The 22283-nt window shown below is 32.1% G+C and overlaps 1 protein-coding gene and 1 long non-coding RNA gene across 14 annotated transcripts in view; both read left to right on the top strand.

Annotated features, from left to right (window-relative positions):
• LOC143256934 (uncharacterized) overlaps positions 1 to 22283 on the top strand; it is a 496333-nt gene that overhangs the window by 295275 nt on the left and 178775 nt on the right. The window lies entirely within an intron of this gene.
• The window catches only part of LOC143256928 (ras-related protein Rab-2), a 41346-nt gene that overhangs the window by 7713 nt on the left and 11350 nt on the right, over positions 1 to 22283 (top strand). Inside the window, exons 2-6 of the mRNA XM_076514816.1 lie at positions 5181 to 5252; positions 10793 to 10860; positions 13898 to 13980; positions 14657 to 14749; positions 20051 to 20162. Coding sequence (XP_076370931.1) covers positions 5181 to 5252; positions 10793 to 10860; positions 13898 to 13980; positions 14657 to 14749; positions 20051 to 20162 — 428 coding nt within the window. The remainder of the gene's footprint in view (positions 1 to 5180; positions 5253 to 10792; positions 10861 to 13897; positions 13981 to 14656; positions 14750 to 20050; positions 20163 to 22283) is intronic.

The raw sequence follows: 22283 nt of genomic DNA, 5'->3' as shown, positions 1-22283 counted from the left end.
TACATTTGAAGGCAATTGGGGAAATACCCATTGAGGTTACCCCCCATGATACTTTGAATTTATCACAAGGAGTTATTGTTGAGAGGGATTTGAAGAGCATCCCAAAGACAGAGATTTTTGTTGGTTTTTCCACCCAAGGAGTTTCTTCAGTGAGGCATACTCAACTCACAAAGGTGGAATTATGATGCCAACCAGTGTCCTCATTTTAACATTTGCATCACTAAATCCACCCTCCACCCACCATTATCAAGGCAGGTTATCTTAATTGCAGGGTATGGCCATATATTCCATGAGTGGTTGAAATAAAATGAGGTGCACCAATGTGTTGTTAGTGTAACACTCAAATCACAATAAGTTACATTTTACTGTCTTTAGTTTCTTAAAGACCATTGACCTTTTTAATGCTATTTAACTGTTTAATTCATAAATTTGACTTTTTTTTTTAATATGATTCCTTTTTACAAACTTGAAGTACAACTAGTTCAATATGAAATTAGAAAATGGCCGTAACGTCAAATAACTCAAAACTAGGACCGGAAAGGCCAACTTTAGGTGACTATCGCTGATGTTTGAACTTGCCCGTTAGTCATCCTGACAAGTTGTGATAATTAAATTTATGCTAAAGAAGTCCTTTAAAACTCGTATTACTGTAGTTTCTCTCTTACTGCTGGAAACTAAATTTAAAAGTTGGTTTTAACACTATTTAAATTTTTAATTCAAAAATTAAACTTTGTTTTACCTTGATTCCTTTTTACAAATTTTAATAATTTTACTTTACCTTTAACTTTTTACTTGGTGTTTGGCACAGATAGCCTAGCTGCTTTGAGCCATAAAATGCCAAACCAACCAACCTACACCCGACAGTCTGTATAGTGGTGAAGCAAAAATGGCCTATGAGCCTAACATTTGTGTTATTTTGGGTAAGTTGAGAGGAATGCAGAAAAAAAAACCTTTGCAACTTGCATTATTTCTTTCTTATTACCCCTAATGAAAAACATCTTGGGAACAGTATTTTGAACCATGCTACCAGTAAACCTACACTGCAGACATTGAATGGTGTTAGTCAGTTGGCATCCAATATAGATGACTTTAAGCTGCATTTTTGTTATTTTGGATGTGCTATTTAGCTCAAATAGGAATTGCAAAACTATCAAGGCACCAGCAAGTGAAACAAGTAATCTTCCATTTTAAAATTCTTGAAATACAATGGTAAGAAATTGAATATTCCATTTGAAATATGCATTATCAATTTTGTTTGTAGAGTCAACTAAATTATATTAAAACTGCAACATTAACCATTAATTTGCTAGTTTACAAGCATTCAGTTTGAGCCCTGTATTAAATTTGTGTATGTAGTTGATTGTAAAAATGATGCTATTTTACTCTGTTTGAAGAATAGAGCAAATAATTGGCAGATGATACATAATTATTCTAATTGAAAATTAAGGCACGTGATGAACTTTAAGTACAACTGTAACTACCACAAGTGCCATCTTGATAATAATTAACTCTGTGGTGTTATTGGAAGAAAATAATCTTGGTGTTTTGATCTGTCATTTTCTTAAATCTTCCAGACTGTTGTTGCCAGTGGAAAAGTAAATAGAATTTTGAATTATATATACAGGAATATTGAATATAATTCAAAAGAGGTTACTTATTTGTATAGATCCTAGGCTAAGCCTGATTTGAGGAATTGTGTTCATTCTTGCATTCTTCTCTTGAAAATAACAACATTAAATGGTTAAAAATGGTTCAAAGTAGGACTTTTGTGATAATATGAGGGATGAAATGTCTGTGCATTAGACAGCTTAAGGTTATTATAATACTTTTCTTTTGGGAAAAAAAAGGTTTGAGGCTGAGATGGTATCTGATTGAAACACTCAAATTTATGAAGTGAATAGCTGTGATATTATTTTTAATATCATAATATTATGATATTATCAATGATAATATTATTTTTATAATACAATTGTATGAGTGAAAGTGAAAGGGGACATAGATTTAAGATTTGCTATGGTAGAAGTTATTTGCAGGTCAGGTAATTTTATTTTTCAAATAAGGTACTTGCCATGGGGACTAAATTGTCTTCAATTGTGGCAGATGCAAGAGGATTTGGAAGGTTCTAGAGAAGGCTTGATGAATTCCTTACAAAATCAGGATTGACTATAAATAGATGAGTATCCCTTGTAATAAACAGGAGAGCTACTTGTGTCTCATATATGCTACAATTTCACTTGACTAATGTTTTGAATAGGTGGTCGATAGAGATAATACTAAACACAGCAAACAAGATTAGCTCTAATATATAATCCTTTCATTGCAGTTGGGATGTATATTTCCATGCTGCAATGAATGGGTTAAGTACTACTTATTACAATCATCAAATGTTTTAAATAATAAGAGATTTTTGTTTGCAAGTAAATTTCATCCCCCACAAATATTTAGTATATTTATTTCTGTTTTTTTTTCTCTTAAAATTTGTGAATATTTATATCAAATTCCACATGTTATCACAGCATACTCCATGCATACTCAGGAGTGTAGTTTGTGTGTGGGAGGGGGGTTGATTGATCATTCTAATATTCCAAGAAATTATTTACAATTGAATGGCTTATTAATATCAGATTAGCTAAGCTCCTCTTTATTTTGCTTTCATAGGTTTTAAATACTCTCCTTCATTTACAGGTTCCATTTAGGTTAAGGTAAACCTTTTCCTTTGTGTAGAGGAAAAGTATTGCATTAAAAAAATGACAGACCCCCTTTACTCTGTAGTAGAGACTGAGGCACAAATGGTAACACTACTTTTATAAGCACTGCTTCAAACATATGTACTGCCTCAGTTGTGAGATTTTATCTTTTTTTCTCATATTTGTCTGTGACTTTCTTTCACTGGGTAAATTCTATCACATGGTTAAACCTATAGGTTAAGATGCTAAGGTAGATGTAAATAGATCAAGATTTGCATATAAACGGTCAGAACCATGAATATCAAAAGCAAAGCAGCATATTAACACATTATGATTTATTTTACATCCAGGCCTGTATCTAGTGTTTGGATTGCACAAATGTAAAGAACTGTACAATTAAATACTAAGGGATAGCTGCATCTCTGGTCTAGCAATAAAATATGGCATTATAATAGTAATTCTGTTGCTGTATTAGAGTCTGAAATTTCCTTTTGTATGCAGCAAGTTGAATGTATATAAATTTCTGAGATGCCCATGCTTTGATACTATGATTCTGAGAAGAAAATTGATTCCAGTTTCAGATTTATCTTTAAAAAGATTCTTTTTCAAATGAACATCTGACATGGATTTTAAGATTGTAATTTGTTTTTGAAGCCCGTTGTTCACTTTTAGTGATTACAAGAAAATAAGCTACCTTTACAAATGAATCTCTACCACTAGCATGGTAATGAATCATATGTTAATTTGGCTGTTATAATTGCTTGAAATATACAAGTTACACTGGCAGCTTTTGTAACATTTTTTAGATGCACACAAAGCATATTGCACACACACTTCTAATCAGTTAATCAACAAGCTTATTATTTGACTACATTCAGTTGATTGATTCGTGCAGTGTTCCCAAATTCATGGTACACATTTTTCTGTATGAACAAGAAAAAAAAATAATCCAAGAGTTATTACTGTTCACTAGTTGCATTCATCGTAGTGAGCAGTTCAAATTCAGTGGAAGTGGCAGGTAGCCTTAGTAGCTTTTTCATAAGAAAGAGTGGTAAACAAGTTTGGTGGCTATGGAAATCAAACTAACTACATTCAAATTGGAAAAGACACACCTATTCTGAATTGTAAGTCCATACTGGCCTAAAGCTGGAAAAAACTTTAAACTAAAAATCAAGTTGCAATACCCACAGTGTGCAGAGTACAGATAACCTGTAATGTAGCTTTGTGCTTAACAACAAACATAATGACAGTATTTTGGTTGCTTGGATAGTTGGAATTATGTAAAACAGTAGCAATCAGAAACACTAATTTTAAATATTTGATTATTTTTGACAGTCATAATCTAAGCAAGTGTTGGAATAATTGAAAACAATAATAATTTCAGTTAATCAGGTATTTTCCATAGTATATGGCAATGATTCCATGAGCATTGTAATTGCTGCTCATATATAATCAATAAAATTGCCCAGCTTTAGTTATAAATATGAATAATTTTAAGACCTTCAGGGTTTAGTTGTGTCAAAACAAAGCTGATAACACTGATAAATGGATTTAAATTTTTATCTCAAAAGTTAAGATGTTCATCTCATTTTATACAGAACAGTTGTTGGCTTTGTATTATTAAAGTATTGTGTTAGTTTTTGGTTTCTACATTATTTAAACTTGAATTTCTGAAGAAGGTACAATTTGTTGCTTCCAGAATGTTTTTTGATTTTTAAAAACATGAAGTGTGAAGGTAGTGAAGCCTAATCTTTATTGAAAGTTATGTAATTTGGGGAGACTGGGATGTGCAGCCTTTGTAAAAAGAAAACAAAACTATTGTAAATAGCTGTAGTTAACTATTGTTTGAAAACCTACAATAATTATAAGCTCATTTGTAGAATTGCTTTTTTTTTCAAACAAATGATTTTTAGAAAAGCTTTATTGAAGAATTATTTGTATGTTGTTATTATGTATTATTTCAATTCTTTATTTAATGAATTTATAAAAATTAATATGAAGCTGGGTGTTTTGTGTGAAGGAGATAATAAGCTTTTCATTTAAAAAATAGTTTCTTAGTAATTAAAAAATTACACAATGTACCATCTTTATAAAACAACATATGTAAGCATGTGTTTAATAAAACATTATGGTAATTGGTAGAGTTTTTAACATTTGTTTTTTGTTCTATTTCATAAGTTATTGACCTATTAAAAGTAGTTGCCACAAATGATCATAGTGTTTTGTGGTAAGTATGTGGTGTATTAGATTGTATGAATTACATTTATGTTGTTTTTTAAATCATTTTTACTGTATTTTTCTGATGTAATCAAGATTTGTATGAGTTTTACTTTAATCCCAAATGGTAATATATTTTTGTGTGAAAATAATAAAAAATCTAACCATTTTGCTTAGCTGAATGAAAGTTTTATGTACCTGAAGTGATTTGCAGGATATTGCATTGTTCGTGTATTGATTTTATGTGTATATTAATTTTTTTCTCTCTCTTTGAAGGTGTGGGGAAATCATGCCTTCTCCTTCAGTTTACTGACAAAAGATTTCAACCTGTTCATGACTTAACTATTGGTAAGTAGTGTAGTTTTATTGTACAAGTCTGATGTGTAAACATATTAGAAAGCAAAATAACAATTAAATTTAGCTTTGAATGCTTAGACAAAATTTTCTTTGATATTTCCTAAAAGCTACTAAATTGATAAAAAGATGATTTGACCATGAAGACCACATTAATTTATAAATATCAATTTTAAAATTTAATTTTTGTAAGAATCAGTTTACTAATAAACACCTATTGTGCATTATACATCACACTGATCATCTTTATTAACACAATTTTGTTATGGGAATCATTTTGTGAGCTTGAGGTTTCAGTAAGTTATATTCAAAATTTAATAGTTACTTTTATATCATAGTATATGAATATATTTGGCATAAAAATGTAGCTAATAATCCAAATTTTAATACTATACAAGTTTAAGTTTGTAATTTTACAGGGCAAAATCCTGAATTACCCTTGGTTTGAAAATTAATATTTTCTCTTTCTAGGCATCCTCTTTCTTGTAATTTATTTACCATCTATCCAACAAAATTGAAATTTAATGTAAATTACTTGTCATATTATTGTCATTGCTCATGCAAACCGTAACTTTTATAGCCTTTAATCTTGTTTAGTTACAGACCCACTTTCCAAAACCACATGTCACATCCTCTCATTCAGAAGTTGCTATTAGTTCTCTGTAATGTTTGATGCTGTATTACTTGTAACCAATAGAAATTCAAGGTCTTAAAATATCATTCAGAATTTTATAATACATTGTTTTCTGCACAGAGAATTGTCTATTTTACTTCTAGTTCAAACTTTCTTTGCACATAAGACACATTGACAAACTTAGCTGAATTTTTAATGGCTCTTGTTACGTAGCTGGAAAACTAGAAAAACTGAGATGGTCATTGTCAGAATTTACCCTAGTGTGAGATTTGTGACATTTGCTCTTTATTCATCACCTCTTCTCTGATTTGTTTGCCATTCCCTCAAGAAATGCAAAATTTAATGTAAATTACTTGCTATAATATTGTTATCATACAGTCAAAGCATGATTTTCATAGCCTTTAATCTTATTTGGTTGTAGAACCATGAAATAAACAATAGAACCCTCTTGCCATACAAACCTTTCACAACCTCTTTTATAGAAAATGCTGATAGTTCTCTCTGCTGTTCAAAACTTTATTCTTTATAACCAATAGAAAGTAAATGTTTCCCTTTTAAATGACACATTATACTGCATTGTTTTTTGTAAAGAGAATTCTCAATATCACATTCAGTTTAAGCTTGATTAATGCAGGAAACACATCAATGAGCTAGGATGAAGTTTTAACAACTTTAGTCACATAGAAAGCAAAACAGGTCGTGATAGTTGTGAGACATTAGCTGCATTTTCCACATAACTATTCATTGTTCTTTGATGCATTATTTATTTAAATAAAAATTATTCCATGCAGTATTACTGTTAGCATAAAAAAGTAATGTCAAGTCTCATTGACAATTGACAACAAAAAAGACCCAGGTATGTATTTTGTTTTTCATGGGTGTTCTTTATTTATTATTATAAAAGTAATTAAAACATAAAAGTAGGAAACTTGTTCATGTTAGTTAAGAGTTAAGATTAGATTATGTGAAAAAATAACATTGAAAAACTTTCATGAGGTATGCTCTTGAACAGCTTGTGGTTAACATTATTTGTTAGCGAAACATGAGCTGCACCATCATTACATAATTTAAACCTTATAGTGATGTGTTTTAGTAATTAGTCATGGTTGAAAGGGCAGTAAACAATAAAATTTAAGTATAAATAAATGTATACTGTTAAAATTTTAAAGCTATTTAGGATGAACAAATGTAGTTTCATATTAATATTTGAAGACATTTTGGAAAAAAAAAAGAGTAATTTAAACTTATTTTGGTTTTTCTTTTGTTTTGGTGGTTACAAGGTCTGTCAAATTCACCAATCACACATAAAGTTGTATCTATTGAAATATATTCTATGTATTCACAGACAAGTCTTTTGCAAAAATACTTCACTAAAAATATGATTTTATGCATGAGAAAGACTTGTAATGTTTACTGAAAATCTGCCAAATGTTTTGAAGTGCATTGAAAGTTATAGTATGGAAACTATAATGAGGACAAAATGGTTATGATGTCAGTTGAATTTAACTGACCTCAAAGCAAGAGCATTGAATGAAAAAAATTAATTAATGCAGTGGTAGTATTAATATAAAAAAGTAGGGTTAAATGTCATCGACCATTAGCAACTAAAAACTAGAAGACCAAGGTAGGTAATTTATTTTTTGTTTTATGTGTATTCTTTAGTTATTATTATAAATTTAAATAAAAATATAAAAATTAAACTTTTTAGGTTATATTAGGTAAAGAATGATGAAACATTTTCATAATGTGAGGTAAAGCATCTTGCAAGTAGCTTGTGTGTTATGTAATTCCATAAGGTAATTTGAGTTACACATTAGTTTAGTAGTTTACAAGTTATATAGCACAAATGTCATCAACATGATTGAAAGAGCAATAAAAGAAATTTCAGTATAAACAGATACATAGTGTTATGAGTTTAAATCTGTTTAGGATAAATAAATGTGGTTTTGTATTACACTTTGAAGTTATTCCAGAAAAAAACAAAAAGCAGTTTCAATTTTATTTTCTGGTGGCTAACAGATAAGATACAGTTTTACTGAAGAAAAAATTATTTAGATGGTTTTAGAGATTATGTAAATGTGAGATTTTTCAAAGGAAGAAAAGTATTTTTAATCCTAAAATGAAAATAAATTTGCATTCAGAGCAGTCAACACTGCCTCCATATATTCATGGAGAAGTTTTCAATAAACATACTTCATTATAACTTCCCCTTGAGGAGGATTCCTGTGTGTGGTGAAGGGACCTCCCAGAAAAGGTTCTGTACATTCAGTTTACCTTCTCTCATATCTGAACATCCATTCGTGTTTGTCGTGTATGGTGATCTGTGAAGGGAAGGAGAGGATCCTGGTGGTTGAGGGGCCCAACCTTAACACGCCATTTTGGCTTTAAATTCCTGTAGTGGGTGACCTTGTTGTGGTTCCCTGAGGTTTAACTGGCTAGTTGTGTTGGGCTAGGGTCAACCTAGCACCAATGTTGAGCATTCTCAACAGGTGTTATGTCTGATGCTTGTGTTTGGCATTGTAGTGCATCCCTTCACAAAACTTCATGGTGGGTGGGGTCAGTGCACACTGAAATTTCTTCTATTTATTATGAATACCTCAAACCATGAAAAATAATTAAAACTGTAAAAGAACCAGCTGATTGGAAAGTGATTACACATTACTTATTCATCATCTGATTCCGTACTTCTGAATCACAGATCCTCACTTGTTTCTCCAGCCAGTGTGTGTTTCTGCTGTGTGCTATATCTCCACTCACAAGGACAGAATTATGCTGCCAACCAATGTTCTAATTGTTACATTTACATCACTACATTCACCTGCCTCTGTACAAGCAGGTTATCTGAACTACAAAGTTCAGCCATACATTCCTAACCCTCTGATGTTTCCAGAGCCATCAGCTCAAAAATTCAAAGGCATCATGTCATGGTTCTTTGGTGTGTACCTGTGGTGGTGGCAAAGACCGTGATTCTTTTAAGTGAGAACTGTAAACCACATTTCGTTCTTGCCCTAAGGTGGTGGAGGAGGACGAGGAGGTGTAGTATTTGAAAACAGTTAACAATCCTGAGGCTTGAGAGTTGTCCCCAACTCCATTTCAGACAATACTGCAACACTATGTTTCACTGTTACCATTGGAGCATAAACAGTTCTTTCTGTGCCTCCAACAGAGTCATTTTCCAGCCATGTGAAGAGTCTTTTGCCCTTTAAGGGTAAAGCAAGTTGACAAGTCAAGATCTACTTCTGTCTCTGTTCCCACCATTATTTCCAGTAACTGCCTAGGTTCAAATTCTTTGGTTTCAGCTTCTGGCATCTGCTCTGGCCCACTTTCTTCAGCTCTGAAATGTATAACAGTAATTTGTTCTCACCCTCAGTTGCTGAAATCTCTGTCAACTGACAGAGACCTGCTCACTCAACCCAGGGCAGAATCCATGGAGGTTGCCAAAGACAAAGACATGGCATGGTCATAAACCAAAGGATTTTCTACCTAAATAAAAATAGCTACTTTGATACAGTGGAACTATCAAGGTTTCTTTTCTAATCTAGATTACATTAAGGCCTTCATTGATTTCTCACATCCTGTATGCTTTTTCATACAATAAACATTTCTGAAACTTCCCAATACAGTCATTTTTCAGCACTTTTCTTTATACTTGAATAACAGGTTGTGTGACAGATGAGTTCAGGGAAGGGTAGCACTAGCGTGTGCCAATTGTGTATTTGAAGCTTGATACACCCATGAAGGACATCACCATCCATGTTTTGATCACATCATTCTTTCTTCTTCCTACTTGTCTCCTGGAGAGACTTATGATAAATCAAACCTTGATGTTCTTATTAAACAGTTATTGTCTCCATTTTTACTCCTGGGAGATATTTATGGACACAACCCTCTCTGGGGTAGTGCTGATATTGATGGGAATGGTCGTTCTATAGAACATAGGCACCATTTTAGATGCATTTTCGATGGGTTTACCCCTGACTCTGAACAGTGTCATTGAAGATGGTAACACTGTCCACCTGACTTGTGTTTTTAAATTGTTAAGTACCATAGGACTCTTTTAATGCTATAAAAAAAATCTCTTGCCTGATTTTAGTCATTGTTTTGTTTTAACTTGATTTCTTTTTACAAGTTATAATGATTTTACTTTTATATTTTTACTGGTTGTTTGGTGCAGGTAGCCTAGTTGCTTTACACCAATAAAAGCCAGACAACCAACCAGTAATTTTTTGTACACAGATGACTTGTAATAATCACAAAAAGTTTGCAATATTATGTTAAGGTACACAAGGCTCTCGTCCCTAAGATGTGTCCGTCAATGGTCAAATTCAAACACTCTCTTTTTTTTAACTTGAAGATGACATAGGAAGGTTGAAATGTTGTTCTCTCCTTATCAGTAAAAGTGTTAATACCCATACCAACTGTTCTGAAATATATTTTTATTTCAAGTGGGTTTCTCGTCATCAAGAATATTAGAAGGTATTGTATGAAAACCATAAAATTCAGTGTGCGATCACAAATTCAGCTGATTTGATCAATTATGCAGCAAGAGAGTAAAAATGAGTATATATTTTGTAAAACAAGTTTCCTGGGTAAAATGTGCAATTAAGACAACTACCTAGTAAAGATGTTGTTTTTGCAGTATTTTTATGGTAATAAATGTCAAGAATATTTTATTGTAGATATATAAATTCTGAGATTGTTTTGACAAGAAACAGTTTTCATTGCAAGTAGGCAACACTGACTTGTACATAAGCATTATGATCTGTCACGGTAATGTTTTGTCAAGGTGATCCTTTTTAAAATCCTTTTATTATTGTATTGTTTTTCTAAGCTGTCACCTTCATTGCTAGAAAAAAGTGCATAAAAACATTAATAAAAGAAATTTTAATTCATCTTGAAGGTGTGGAGTTTGGAGCACTTATGATCACCATCGATGGAAAACAAATTAAACTGCAGATATGGGATACTGTAAGTACAAACTTGTAAATTAATTTTCTGACAGGTGGTATTTAACAGTACATTTATATAAACATTTCTTTAGGCTTTTAATCCTGCTTGATAACAGTAAATTTCTGTGCAATCAGTAGAACAACTGAATCATAAATTTACTGATGAACAGGATTAGTTGAATGTCAGATCTAGACAGTAATGTATGTTAAATAAGAACTACATGCAGTTATCTCAATTAAAATGTGATAATAAATTATTATAAACCATGACATAAGCCACTGGATACATTGGTACCTAGAACAGGTTCTGTCTACATTCAAGGGTTTTGATGTTAGACCAGATCAACACCAGTGACATCAGTAATTATTGTATATCTTCTGGGTCTGTTGGGGCTTAGCTTTGAGAATTTCTGGATGTGTGATAACCTAACCATAGGTCCAGGAGCATTGCATGTTCATGAGTCAAGTTAAGTTATTCAATTTACATCTTCACCACTAATATTCACCTAACTTGTAGGATTTCTGTCTCATGAAGATCATTAGGATTTGAAATTTAGTTCTAAGGCTATTAGAGTTTTGGTTGTTTTGGAGGATAGTGAGAGAATCATGCTACTTTTTCAGAGGTTTTATTTCTATAAGTTTTTGGGCATATGTAGACAAGAAATTGGTGTTCAGTCATCTATCTTTGTTATCTGTATCAATCCCTTGATTCTCCAAAGTTCACAGGTAACTCAGTTCTCAATCTCAATCAACCTTTTTTATAGGAATTGTAGATGTTCAAATTTGTTGCAATTGGCTTTTGTTTTGTATAAGGCTAGGTACTGCACTTCTGACAGTTTTCACCTTCAGACTCACATTGGGTTCTGCTGTGTTGTACAAGTGTTTTCTCATCACTTCCATTCCATTGCACTATGCAATTTTTAGACCATCACATCCTGATTTGACTTTCAGAAACAATGAAGGCAGGCTTCATTTTTCAGGGCTATTCTTGCTACAATTCTATATGTCATCAGTCTGGAGTTGTTTCTTTTCATCAGTCAGATGCAGCTGTCTCCCATTCATCTCAATGTTTTTATATAGGTCACCCAACTCTTACTTCAACTTTTCCCACTAAACATGAATGGTTGTTTATCTTTTGGGAATATGGTCATCACTTGCAATCCTCATTCCTTTGGAATGAGAGCAAAATATATCCTTTTAATGGTCTTTTTTGTATGACCAAGAAGATCATAAGCTTTGAATTACTGGATTTCTTAGTTTCCTTAATGGATATTGTTTGTTTGTTCTCAAGGGGTTTATAAGTCAGGACACTACTACAATATGGGCTCCTCTCCTGTCACACCTTCCAGAGTCCCATCTCTTCATGAATGCCTTGCTTTGGGGATGGGGTGCATATTCCAACAATCAGAAATTTGAGGATCTGTGCATGGAGAACTACACTCTCCTTTCAGCCATGGAGGCATTATAATATGATGGTCAATCCCACTATTCATTGGTAAAAGAGTTGCCCAAGAGTTGGCAGTTGGGGTTGGTGATAACTAGCTGTCTTCCCTCTAGTCTTACAATGATAAATTAGGGACAGGACGGCTAATGTAGATAGCCCTCGAGTAACCTTGTGCGAAATTCAAAAACAAACAAACGATCATAATTAATGACAGTGGCAGCTTTATGCTTATAAACAAACATAATGGCAATATTTTGATTACTTGGATGGTTGGAATAATGAAAAATGGCTATAATCAGAAACTTTAATTTTGATTAGTTAATTATTTACATGACATTAACAGAAATAATCATGACTGAGATTGATTAATTCAGTCACACTAACTGATGTAAATTTTCATAAAAAGTATTGTTCATTTTATTTTCTGATTTTCAATTCTTTGTAAATTGATGGTTTTGTTACAGTTGTTAGGATAAAGAAAATAACAAATATAGTACAAGATTTTATTTAGAAAATATCTTTAACCTTTTGCTCAGTTAGGGAGGTTCCAGAGTTCATGTAAAAGTAATGTGAAAAATGTAAGAAGAAAAGTATTTTTTATTCTTAATATTAATGTCACCTTGCACTCAGATTGACTCAGTAGAAGCTTAGGAATTTTATAAACAAATGTTTTGTAAAAATATTCAAAATTCTAATATTTTTTTATTTTTCCAACAGACTTGTAAACTTTACTAAAAGCTTACCAAATTTTATGAAGATAAATATAGGATATTCAGGTTCATAGTAAACATTGCTATGCTGAGCCTCACAGATATGGCATTAGTTCATGCACATGTAGTTAAAACTGGTATCATTTGTTATTAAATTTAATATGTTTGATTTTTTTAACCCAATATTTGTAATTGTAAAGTCTGTTTTTATAAATCTGACAAATGTAAAATGTAAATTATATTGCTTATCTTATTTCCCAGTTTAAGCAATGATACATTTTTGTTTTACTGTGGTATAATTTTAGTATGTTGTTTGCTGTTACAAAGGGTAAAGGTGTTATATTTAAAGGACAGATGTAGGTAATTTTTTGTCAGTAACTCAAGGACTGGTGTGGCACCGTGAAATGTTCAGTGATTACTACTCATCTTAAGTCCAGAAAAGTGAGTAGTATATCATCACCAATAATGCTGAAAATAAGATCGGGCTTTGACAGAAATATGTAAATCATTTTTATACAGGCCAGTGTGTGTATGTGTATAGTAGCTAAGTAGTGCTTATAATATCTAATGAGAATTTTTAACTTCCAAATAAAAAGTTTAATGTATAATTTAACATTGAGAAGATGAATACTTTGTTTCAAGATAGTTTGTATGAGTATTTGCTTGATGTGTTTTTGTATTTGTGAAGATAGTTTTCTTTATGTTAAACAATATTGTTTTCTCCAAAAAAAAAAAAAAATTCTAGTTCCTTTACAAGACAATTGACTCAATCAGGAAATTTCTTAAACTTTTGAACTATACATCATTATAGTATTTTTGTTTCTTTGGAAAATATCATATAATTCTGAATAAAACAGGTTAAGTAAATAATATTGAAAAAGTACTTTTGTAAAATTTTTCAGGCTGGTCAGGAAGCATTCCGTTCCATCACTCGCTCATACTATAGGGGAGCAGCAGGTGCACTTCTAGTGTATGACATTACAAGGTTAGAATGAAACAAGTTTGCTCTTAGATGAAAAAGATAAGCTGTTATGTACCATTCATATTTATAACATACCAAAGTGTTTGTTTCAAATGTGCTTATCATTAGAGAAAGTTTAACTCGAAAGACTACAAAACATTTTCACTGTGGTTGTGTGACTTACGTTGGAAACAAGAATACTAATTTTATGGCTTTCCAGTAATTCTTGAACAATAATAAAGTTAATTCAATCTAAAATAGTTAAAGTAAAATTATTACAAAGTTACAAATAATATTAAAAAGAAACTAAGTAATAGTGTTTATTAATCCTTACCTAGTTGTTATTTGCAGATGGATTATTAAAATTATAATAAATACACTTCAATTAATCTAGTTCATACCATAACAGTTATTCATGCAGTGGATGATTTGGTAATGTCTAGATCAAAAGACTGCACTTGGTACCAAATCTTGTAATGTGAGGTTCATTTATCACAATAAGGTAAAGTTGTTTGTACGACTTTAAAGAAACAAATGTAGTATAAACTTAAAAGTTTTAAAAATGTTGAGGAGGTTAATATTGATACATATGTTGCAGTTAACAATTAGGTCAATTTAAAAAATGTTTTTCTTTTTTTGTTGTTCTTAGAATACTTTTAGGTAATAAAACAGAGTAAGTAGCTATAATTCTGTTTTTCAGGCGAGATACTTTCAATCATCTAACTACATGGCTGGAGGACGCTCGCCAACATTCAAACTCCAATATGGTTATAATGCTCATTGGAAATAAAAGGTAACACCCTATAGGAATGTCGTACATATCCTCCACAAGTTTTTGTGTTTAGGTATCTAAAAGAATGGAGGACCTGAACTTTTTAATAAATAAATATATGCTACTTTTTTACTTTCAGTTTGATTTTCTTGATAAAACAGTGAAGTTACTGGTCTTCAGTATGATCCATTATACATAATTTGTTTACAGGTGAGTTGTTGTTTTTCTAAAAGCTGTATTTTTGAGATGATAACTCACAGAAATGAAATTTCTCCTGCACATCTGCCTGTGACATTTATATGCTACTGGTCTCGAGCAAATTGTACTATTCGTATTGAGTTGCTTAACTCTATACTGGTCCTGGAATTGCTTCATGCTAGTTCTCACCCTGTTCCTATCAATATTCAAAACTGACTGACCTATTTCTCTTTATAATCCCTTTCTATCCAGTTTTTCTAAACACCAGAATACGTCAGTATTCATTCACTCCCACTGTCACTGGAGTCTTCATATACTGACAGAAAGATGGCCAATCAACCCAGGGCATAATCCATGTAGGTTGACAGACCTACTTCTAATAAAGAAAAACATCATGATTGTAAACCAGTGGGTTCTCCACTCACTTCTTCTCCACCTAAATAAAACTGGCCATTTTGATGCATTGAAACTGTCAAGGTTTCTTTTCTAATGTGAGTGACATTAAGGATTTGATTGATTCATATCATCCTGTCTTTCCTTACAGGAAATATTTCTGAAACTTACTGATACAGTCACCTTTCAGCAGTTTTCTTTATACTGAAATGGCACATTGTGTGATAGACAAGTGCATTGGGGTGTGGCACTGCTGGTCAACAATTATGTGCCCACCCTGTCTTTCAGCTCAATCCATCCTTGGAGACCATGACTGAATAGTTGCCATCTCCCATTTTACTCCTGGGAGACTTTAATGGACCTAATCCCCTCTGAGGTGTTGCTGATGTTGATGAGAGAGGTCATTCTGTACAGTGTATGCTCTAGGATCACAACCTTTCTCTCTTCATTACTGGTTCTTATCTGTATTTTCACACACCTAGTCAGCTGTTTACTGCTATTTTTTATCTGTCTGCTCCCTTTCATTTTTCTCTTCTCCCAAGTTCCAAAATCACTATGGGACAAGATCCAGATGGTAAGTGAAAAATATTCTTTCCATTCCCTTTTCATCTTGCACTCCAATGGACAGGAAGTTGCTGAAAACCAGAGCATTGTTGATATTCTCGAGGAGAGCTTTTCTTGGCCTCTAGCATTTCGGTTTCTTCCCCTGCTTTTGGTCATCATGTCTTGGGCAGAGTAATCACCTCTTTTGAGCTGATAATCCCTTTACGCTGGTGAATTGCTTTGACTGTGAGGTATTCAGAGGATGGTTAATGCTCATCTTGTTTGGTTCCTTCTTGCTCACTCACAGTTCCATTGTGGACCACCTGATTTGACATGAAACATCAATCATGTAAGCCTTTCTCAAGTTATAATGCCCTGTTTCCACGTTCTTTGATTTTTAGAAGGCTTATGACACTATGTGGAGGTACAGTATTTTGCTGGACTTCCACTCCTGTAGGTTTCATGGCCATTTACCCATTTTTTATCTGGATTTTTTTACAGAACAGGTGATTCCAATTCCATGTGGGTTCAGTGCTTTCCCGTTCTTTTCCACTGGAACATGGCGTCCCTCAGGCCTGTGTCTTGAGTGTCACACGTTTCAGTATCAAGATCAATGCTATCACTACACAACAACTTCCTAATATTGCAAGCTGGCTCTGTGTCAATTATTTCCACATTTCGTGTAGGTTGTCGAACATGAGGTTTTTCAATTGCTTATTAAAGTAGAGAATAGTGAATGGTTTTTTTTTTTCACCAAACGTTTTATATGCCCTTTTGCCACCAGTGGAGTATACACCCTGACCCTGAGCTCTGCCTTGGTGATGTTGTTTACGGGGTCCCTGAGGCAAAGTTCATTGGGCTCATCTTTGAACTTAAGCCAACTTTCTCTTCATCACATCAAACAATTGTGTGTCAAGTATATGAGGACACTAAAGATGTGGAGTGGATTGATGTTCTGTGGTCATGGTCTATCATGCCCTCATTTGATCGAAAGTGGAATATGGATCTATGATCTATGGTTCTGCCATGACCTTGAGCTTGAGGATGCTAGATCCCATTCACCATTTGGAGCTTTGACTCTGCAAAAGGACTTTCTGCACTTGTCTAATCTAGAGCACCACATCTCATAAAACTTCTCTTCATCTCTGCCACTTGCAAATTTCTTTGCAGTATGCTATTAAACTTCATTTTTTACCAGAGCATCTCACCTGGGGTTGTACTTTTTTTCCTCAATGGGCTGTGCTTTTTTCAGAATAGACAGTCTGCTATTCTTCATTTTGGCTTTTATATTTGGTTCAGCTGGCTGAATAGGGTGTGCAAATGGATGACATTGTTGTCTCCACTGATAAGTCCATCCCACCATGACTTATTACCATCCTCACCTGTGATCTTTCTTTGAGTTATTTGAGGAAGACAGATACTGCTGATTGGAAGCACCTTTTCTATGCTGTATATATTTTATTTCCATTTATACAGATGGCCCAAAATCATGTGGCTCTGTGGAATCTGCCATGGTTTGTTGTAATTTGGTGGTAGCTAACAGAATCCCCTTCACAGTTTGTGTTCACTGCTGAGTTATGTTCCATTCCTCATGCCCTGGATCACACAAAAGCTACACAGTACACCATTTGTACTATTTACATGGAATCTCTTTGCTCTCTACTGGTCCTGGAATCACTTCCCATTAGTTCTCATCCTGTTCTTGTTTATATTCTAAAATGACTGGCTTATTTTTCTTTATGTTTTGATTTTTCTGAATACCTGATCACATCGATATCTGCAGAAACAAGCTCGTTGACACCACTACTGAGTGTATCTGCTCTGGTGCCATCACAGCCATGCCTATCCAGTGTATGGACTGCAGTTCTGTATTGAAGGATTGTTTTTGCACCAATTGGCAGCTGACTTGGAGTAAGCAAAATCTTAACAAGCTTTTCCAGATCAAATCTTCAGTTGTGCTTTGGCTATCTTATTTCCATAAGGGTCAACAAGAGGAAATTTTCCTAACTAGGTCACAGTTTTTAACTCATTATTTTATTTCATCTGGAACTGATCCACCAGGTTGTGGTCTTTGTGACATTCAGGTCACAATAGTGCACATTTTACTGCTGTTATGATCCTGAGCAATGCTACCATTTTTATATATATATTTTGTGTGGGCTTACCGCTTATGTTGGACAGTGTTGTTGGTGAGGATGACTCTGTCCAACTTGCTTGTGTTTTTAACATTTTTACAAGCCATTAGTCTTTTTAATTCTGTTCAGATCTTTTATCTGAATTTTTGTCATTGTTTTGTTTTAACTTGATTTATTTTTTTTGCCTTTTCTAATAAATTTTACTTTTTTTACTGGTTGTTTGGAGCAGATATCCCAGTTACTTTGTGCTAATAAACACAAAACAATTAACCAAGATATCTGCTACACATTTCTGCTGGGTAATGTGTTTTGACCAAATATATATGAATAAGAATTGTCAGTGGGTTTATTAAAGAAAACTTGTGTAAATTTGTAAACTTAATCTTATTTATTGATGTCATACAATCTTTTAAATTTGAAAGTGAATAAATATTTGATACATATAAACATACTTCAATGAAACTTCTTTAAACTGGGCATCTTAATTAAGGCTGTCAAAAACAAGCAGTTTATAATAGGGGCTTTAGAAACATTTAACTAATCTTATCTTAATTTCCTTGAAAAAGTTTTTCACTGTTTTGTTTCTTGTGGATTTTTAATTTTTATATAATAGACAGTGTTTGCAATTGATGATGAAATAGAAAATGAAATGTAGTTATTTCTATTTTAATTATAATTTGTTCAAATAAAAGTCATGAAGTCACTATGAGTAACAGGTTCATATGACATTCTATGAGAAAACATGTTTGTATCAATGCTGACACACTCTCCACTAACTTTGAAGGCTGACAGAATATCGTGTTCTCCATTAATCGACTATTTGAAGTTGGGTAGTGAGAGTAGAGCCCTTTCTAAGTGATAATTCAGTATGTTTATGCTGTGCTGGTTGAGCCATGAGTGATGAAAAAAAAAAACCTTTTACTTGATCAATAAACATGAAATTGTAAAACTGGATCAAAATTACTGTAAAACTCCTTACAACAACATTTGTGGGAAGTGTTTAGTATTGTGAGAAAGTTATAATAAATGGTTATAGCATTTCAAAAATGGCAATTATCAAAGGTGGAACCAGTTTTCAGAGGGATTGATTTAGTGAAGTTTCACTTTATTTAGAGTATGACCAACAGGTGTATCATAAATGTAATATCTTGGAAGTACTTTTTGAGTAATGTGGAAGAGATTCATTTTACAATTTTGGGAAATTATGAAAAATACTACACAAAATAAATACATTGAAGTTGTACAAAAAATTTTTAATCGACTACAGTAGTTTGTACTCTAGCTGTTTCAGCCAATCACAGTATTTTGAATTTACTACTTACCATATGTGTTACAAATGCAACATGAGACTTTTAGAAAATTTGTTCTAGATTTTATAGCCTTACCTTTTTTCTTCTTGTTAATAAACGAACTAAGGGTTCGACTACTTTAAATGTATAAAATTATGGTCTGAATAATATCTGCAACTGATTATTATGCCCACACATAGTAATGTATTTTGAATTTAATTCAATCTCTCTTCAGACTGGCTGTGGAATAGTGATTGGGGTGCAGGATTGTGGATTATACAGTCTATACTCTGTATTCCATTAATGAAAAAAAAAAAAAAAATCATTACTTTGGGATCATGTTTGCACATTACCAAATAAGTTAATCCAAGAATTAGCTGTGGGCACTGTTCACTAATTGCCTTTCTTCTTGTCTCTCAGTTCAATACTTTGGATTTCTGGCATTTGTGAAATTTATGTTAATATTCAAAACAAACATTTTCTGTTCTGAGGCACTAGAACTAACTGTGGTAGAAATTTAGAAATTAATTTATATTCATTGCTTTCAACATGAAAATATTTCTTATACAGTGTTATGCATACATACACACTATCTTACAGTTAATTATAAGAATCCTTTTTGTACTCCATTATGTTTATATAATCTACAAATTAAGGTAAAAACAGTTCTCCACAATTTTGAGACAGTTTCTGTGTGTGTAGATATATCACTACTGAAGTTTTTCTGTTGGTGTTAATTTATATATGAAAATGTTTCTTTTCAGTGACTTAGAATCTAGAAGAGAGGTAAATAAGGAAGAAGGGGAAGCATTTGCCAGGGAACATGGGCTAATTTTTATGGAGACTTCTGCTAAGACAGCAGCCAATGTTGAAGAGGTAAAAATGAAAAAAACAAAAAATATCATCTTAATGGAAGTCTGCTATATATTTATTCATTTATTTAAAAACTAGAACTAAAGATATTTTGACAAGAAGTTTACTACAGTAGTTGTCAGACAGCATGTTTAATGTTTTCTTATGTATGGTTTCTGAAAATGTCACACTGAACTTGTAATAAATTAATGGGAAGCTTCTTTTTTGGAAGGTATCAATCACAAAGAAGAAATAATAAAGTGTAGAGATTTTGTTCAAAACTGAGCCAAAAATATTAAGGAATCTAATTGTTTCTAGTTAAGTTAATAATATATTCAGTATTACACAGATACTTCATCCTGTGATTAAAGAATCTGTCAAATCTGAAATACTTTCATATCCATCTTGTATCATTAGTGATTTTGTATGGGAGATACAAGTTTATTTGGTAAAATCTTTACTGTTACTGAACATGTATATGGGCTTAGTCACACCAATACATCCTTTAACCATGTGTAAACATGAAAGTTTACATATTTTATGTATGAAATATACTAAGTGTATCATCACAAAATGAAACGAGGTTTAAGTAAAAATCACAAGTCTGTTCTGTGCAAAAAAAAAATTTAGAGTTTTTTACTGAAAATTTGTGAATTTACAAAGTCTACTTACTGAGGCAGTCTGAATGAATAGGTGATTTTCATGTTAAGTGTAAAATTCTTCTTTTTGTCTTAATTTTCTTATGTTATTTGTATAACGTCAGAAAACTTTCTAAATATAAACCAGAAGTATTTTTGCTATATAATGTTATTATACTTTATATTTTATATATTTTTTACTCTGTAGCAAAATCATCTGTAGTGAAATTTGAAAAATGTAAAATAAAACCAAATGAGTATTTTTAGAATAACTGCAAATTGTAACACACAGTTACAAGTATATATCTTAAAATAACCTTGAGCTGTAAGTTTTGCATCTGCTTCCTGTAGTTTTGAATATACACTTTTTGTTGATTACAAATATGTCCAATAGCAATACATGAAAGAATTACAAACATTTTTTTCAAAGAAAGATGATGTGGAAAGGGGATGTCAATGGAAGTCGAATAAGTATAGTGATATCAGACTAAACCACAAAAATAAAAGGTTGACATTGTATGTTCTGGCTTTTTAATGTGTGTAATATGTGTATCTAATTGTTTGAACAATCTTGAAGCCATTATGGTGAAGAAGAAATATCTATAAATGAGAAATCACAGCATCAATGTTTCACAGATTCAGAGAAGTGCAAAATGAAAATCTATTTCAGTGTTTCCTTTTGAAATTAAGAATTGAAATTTTGATAATATAAAAAGTTTTAATTAGTAACTATGATTTTATGTTAAATTTATTAACATATATTGATATGAGAGTAACTTTTATAAATTTTGAATGTAATTCTGTGAAAAAGTAGTAACATGCACACTTTGATCCACCTGTATCTATAGATCTAATATGTTCAATAATTGTTTTCAGCATTTATTTGTGACTTCAAAACAATTTATTGATAAACTACTTTTATGTAATGCTCTGTTGAGATTGTGGAAAAAAAACAACTAATATTTAACCCTTTGCATTTGCACCTGGTTCTTTTACAATGTTATATTCAAAATTTAATTAAACTACTTTATTATAATTATTATTGTATGCATATAAACTTGGCATCAAAATGTGGTTAATAAATTAAACTTTAATATTATATAATTTATTAATTTTATAAGGAAATAAGGAAATATTTTAAAAATTATTTAATCTCCTCTAGTATGAGAATTATAACTGTCTCTTCCTCTAAACATGTGTTAAATATTTGCAAACAGTACACCATATACAGCTCACTCACATTAAATGGCCCAAGGTAGGCTTTATAATATAGTTATTCACACAAAACGTTTTTTTATAGCCTTAAATCTTATTTGTTTTAAGAGCTAAAAACTAGAAAATTAAACCCAGTTTTCATACCCACCTGTAACATCCTCTCTTTCATAACTGACCAAATTGGTTATTTATAACTTCCAAATTCAAAATTTTCTTGTGGAAAACACATCAACAAGTTTAACTGAATTTTTAAAGTCCTTATCATAGAAGGAATTTGGTAGTCATAGTACAT

Source organism: Tachypleus tridentatus, chromosome 7, assembly GCF_004210375.1.
Source record: "Tachypleus tridentatus isolate NWPU-2018 chromosome 7, ASM421037v1, whole genome shotgun sequence".
Classification (NCBI taxonomy): Eukaryota; Metazoa; Arthropoda; class Merostomata; order Xiphosura; family Limulidae; genus Tachypleus; species Tachypleus tridentatus.
Note: the sequence above shows the minus strand (reverse complement) of the source record. Positions and strands in the feature narration are given on the sequence as shown.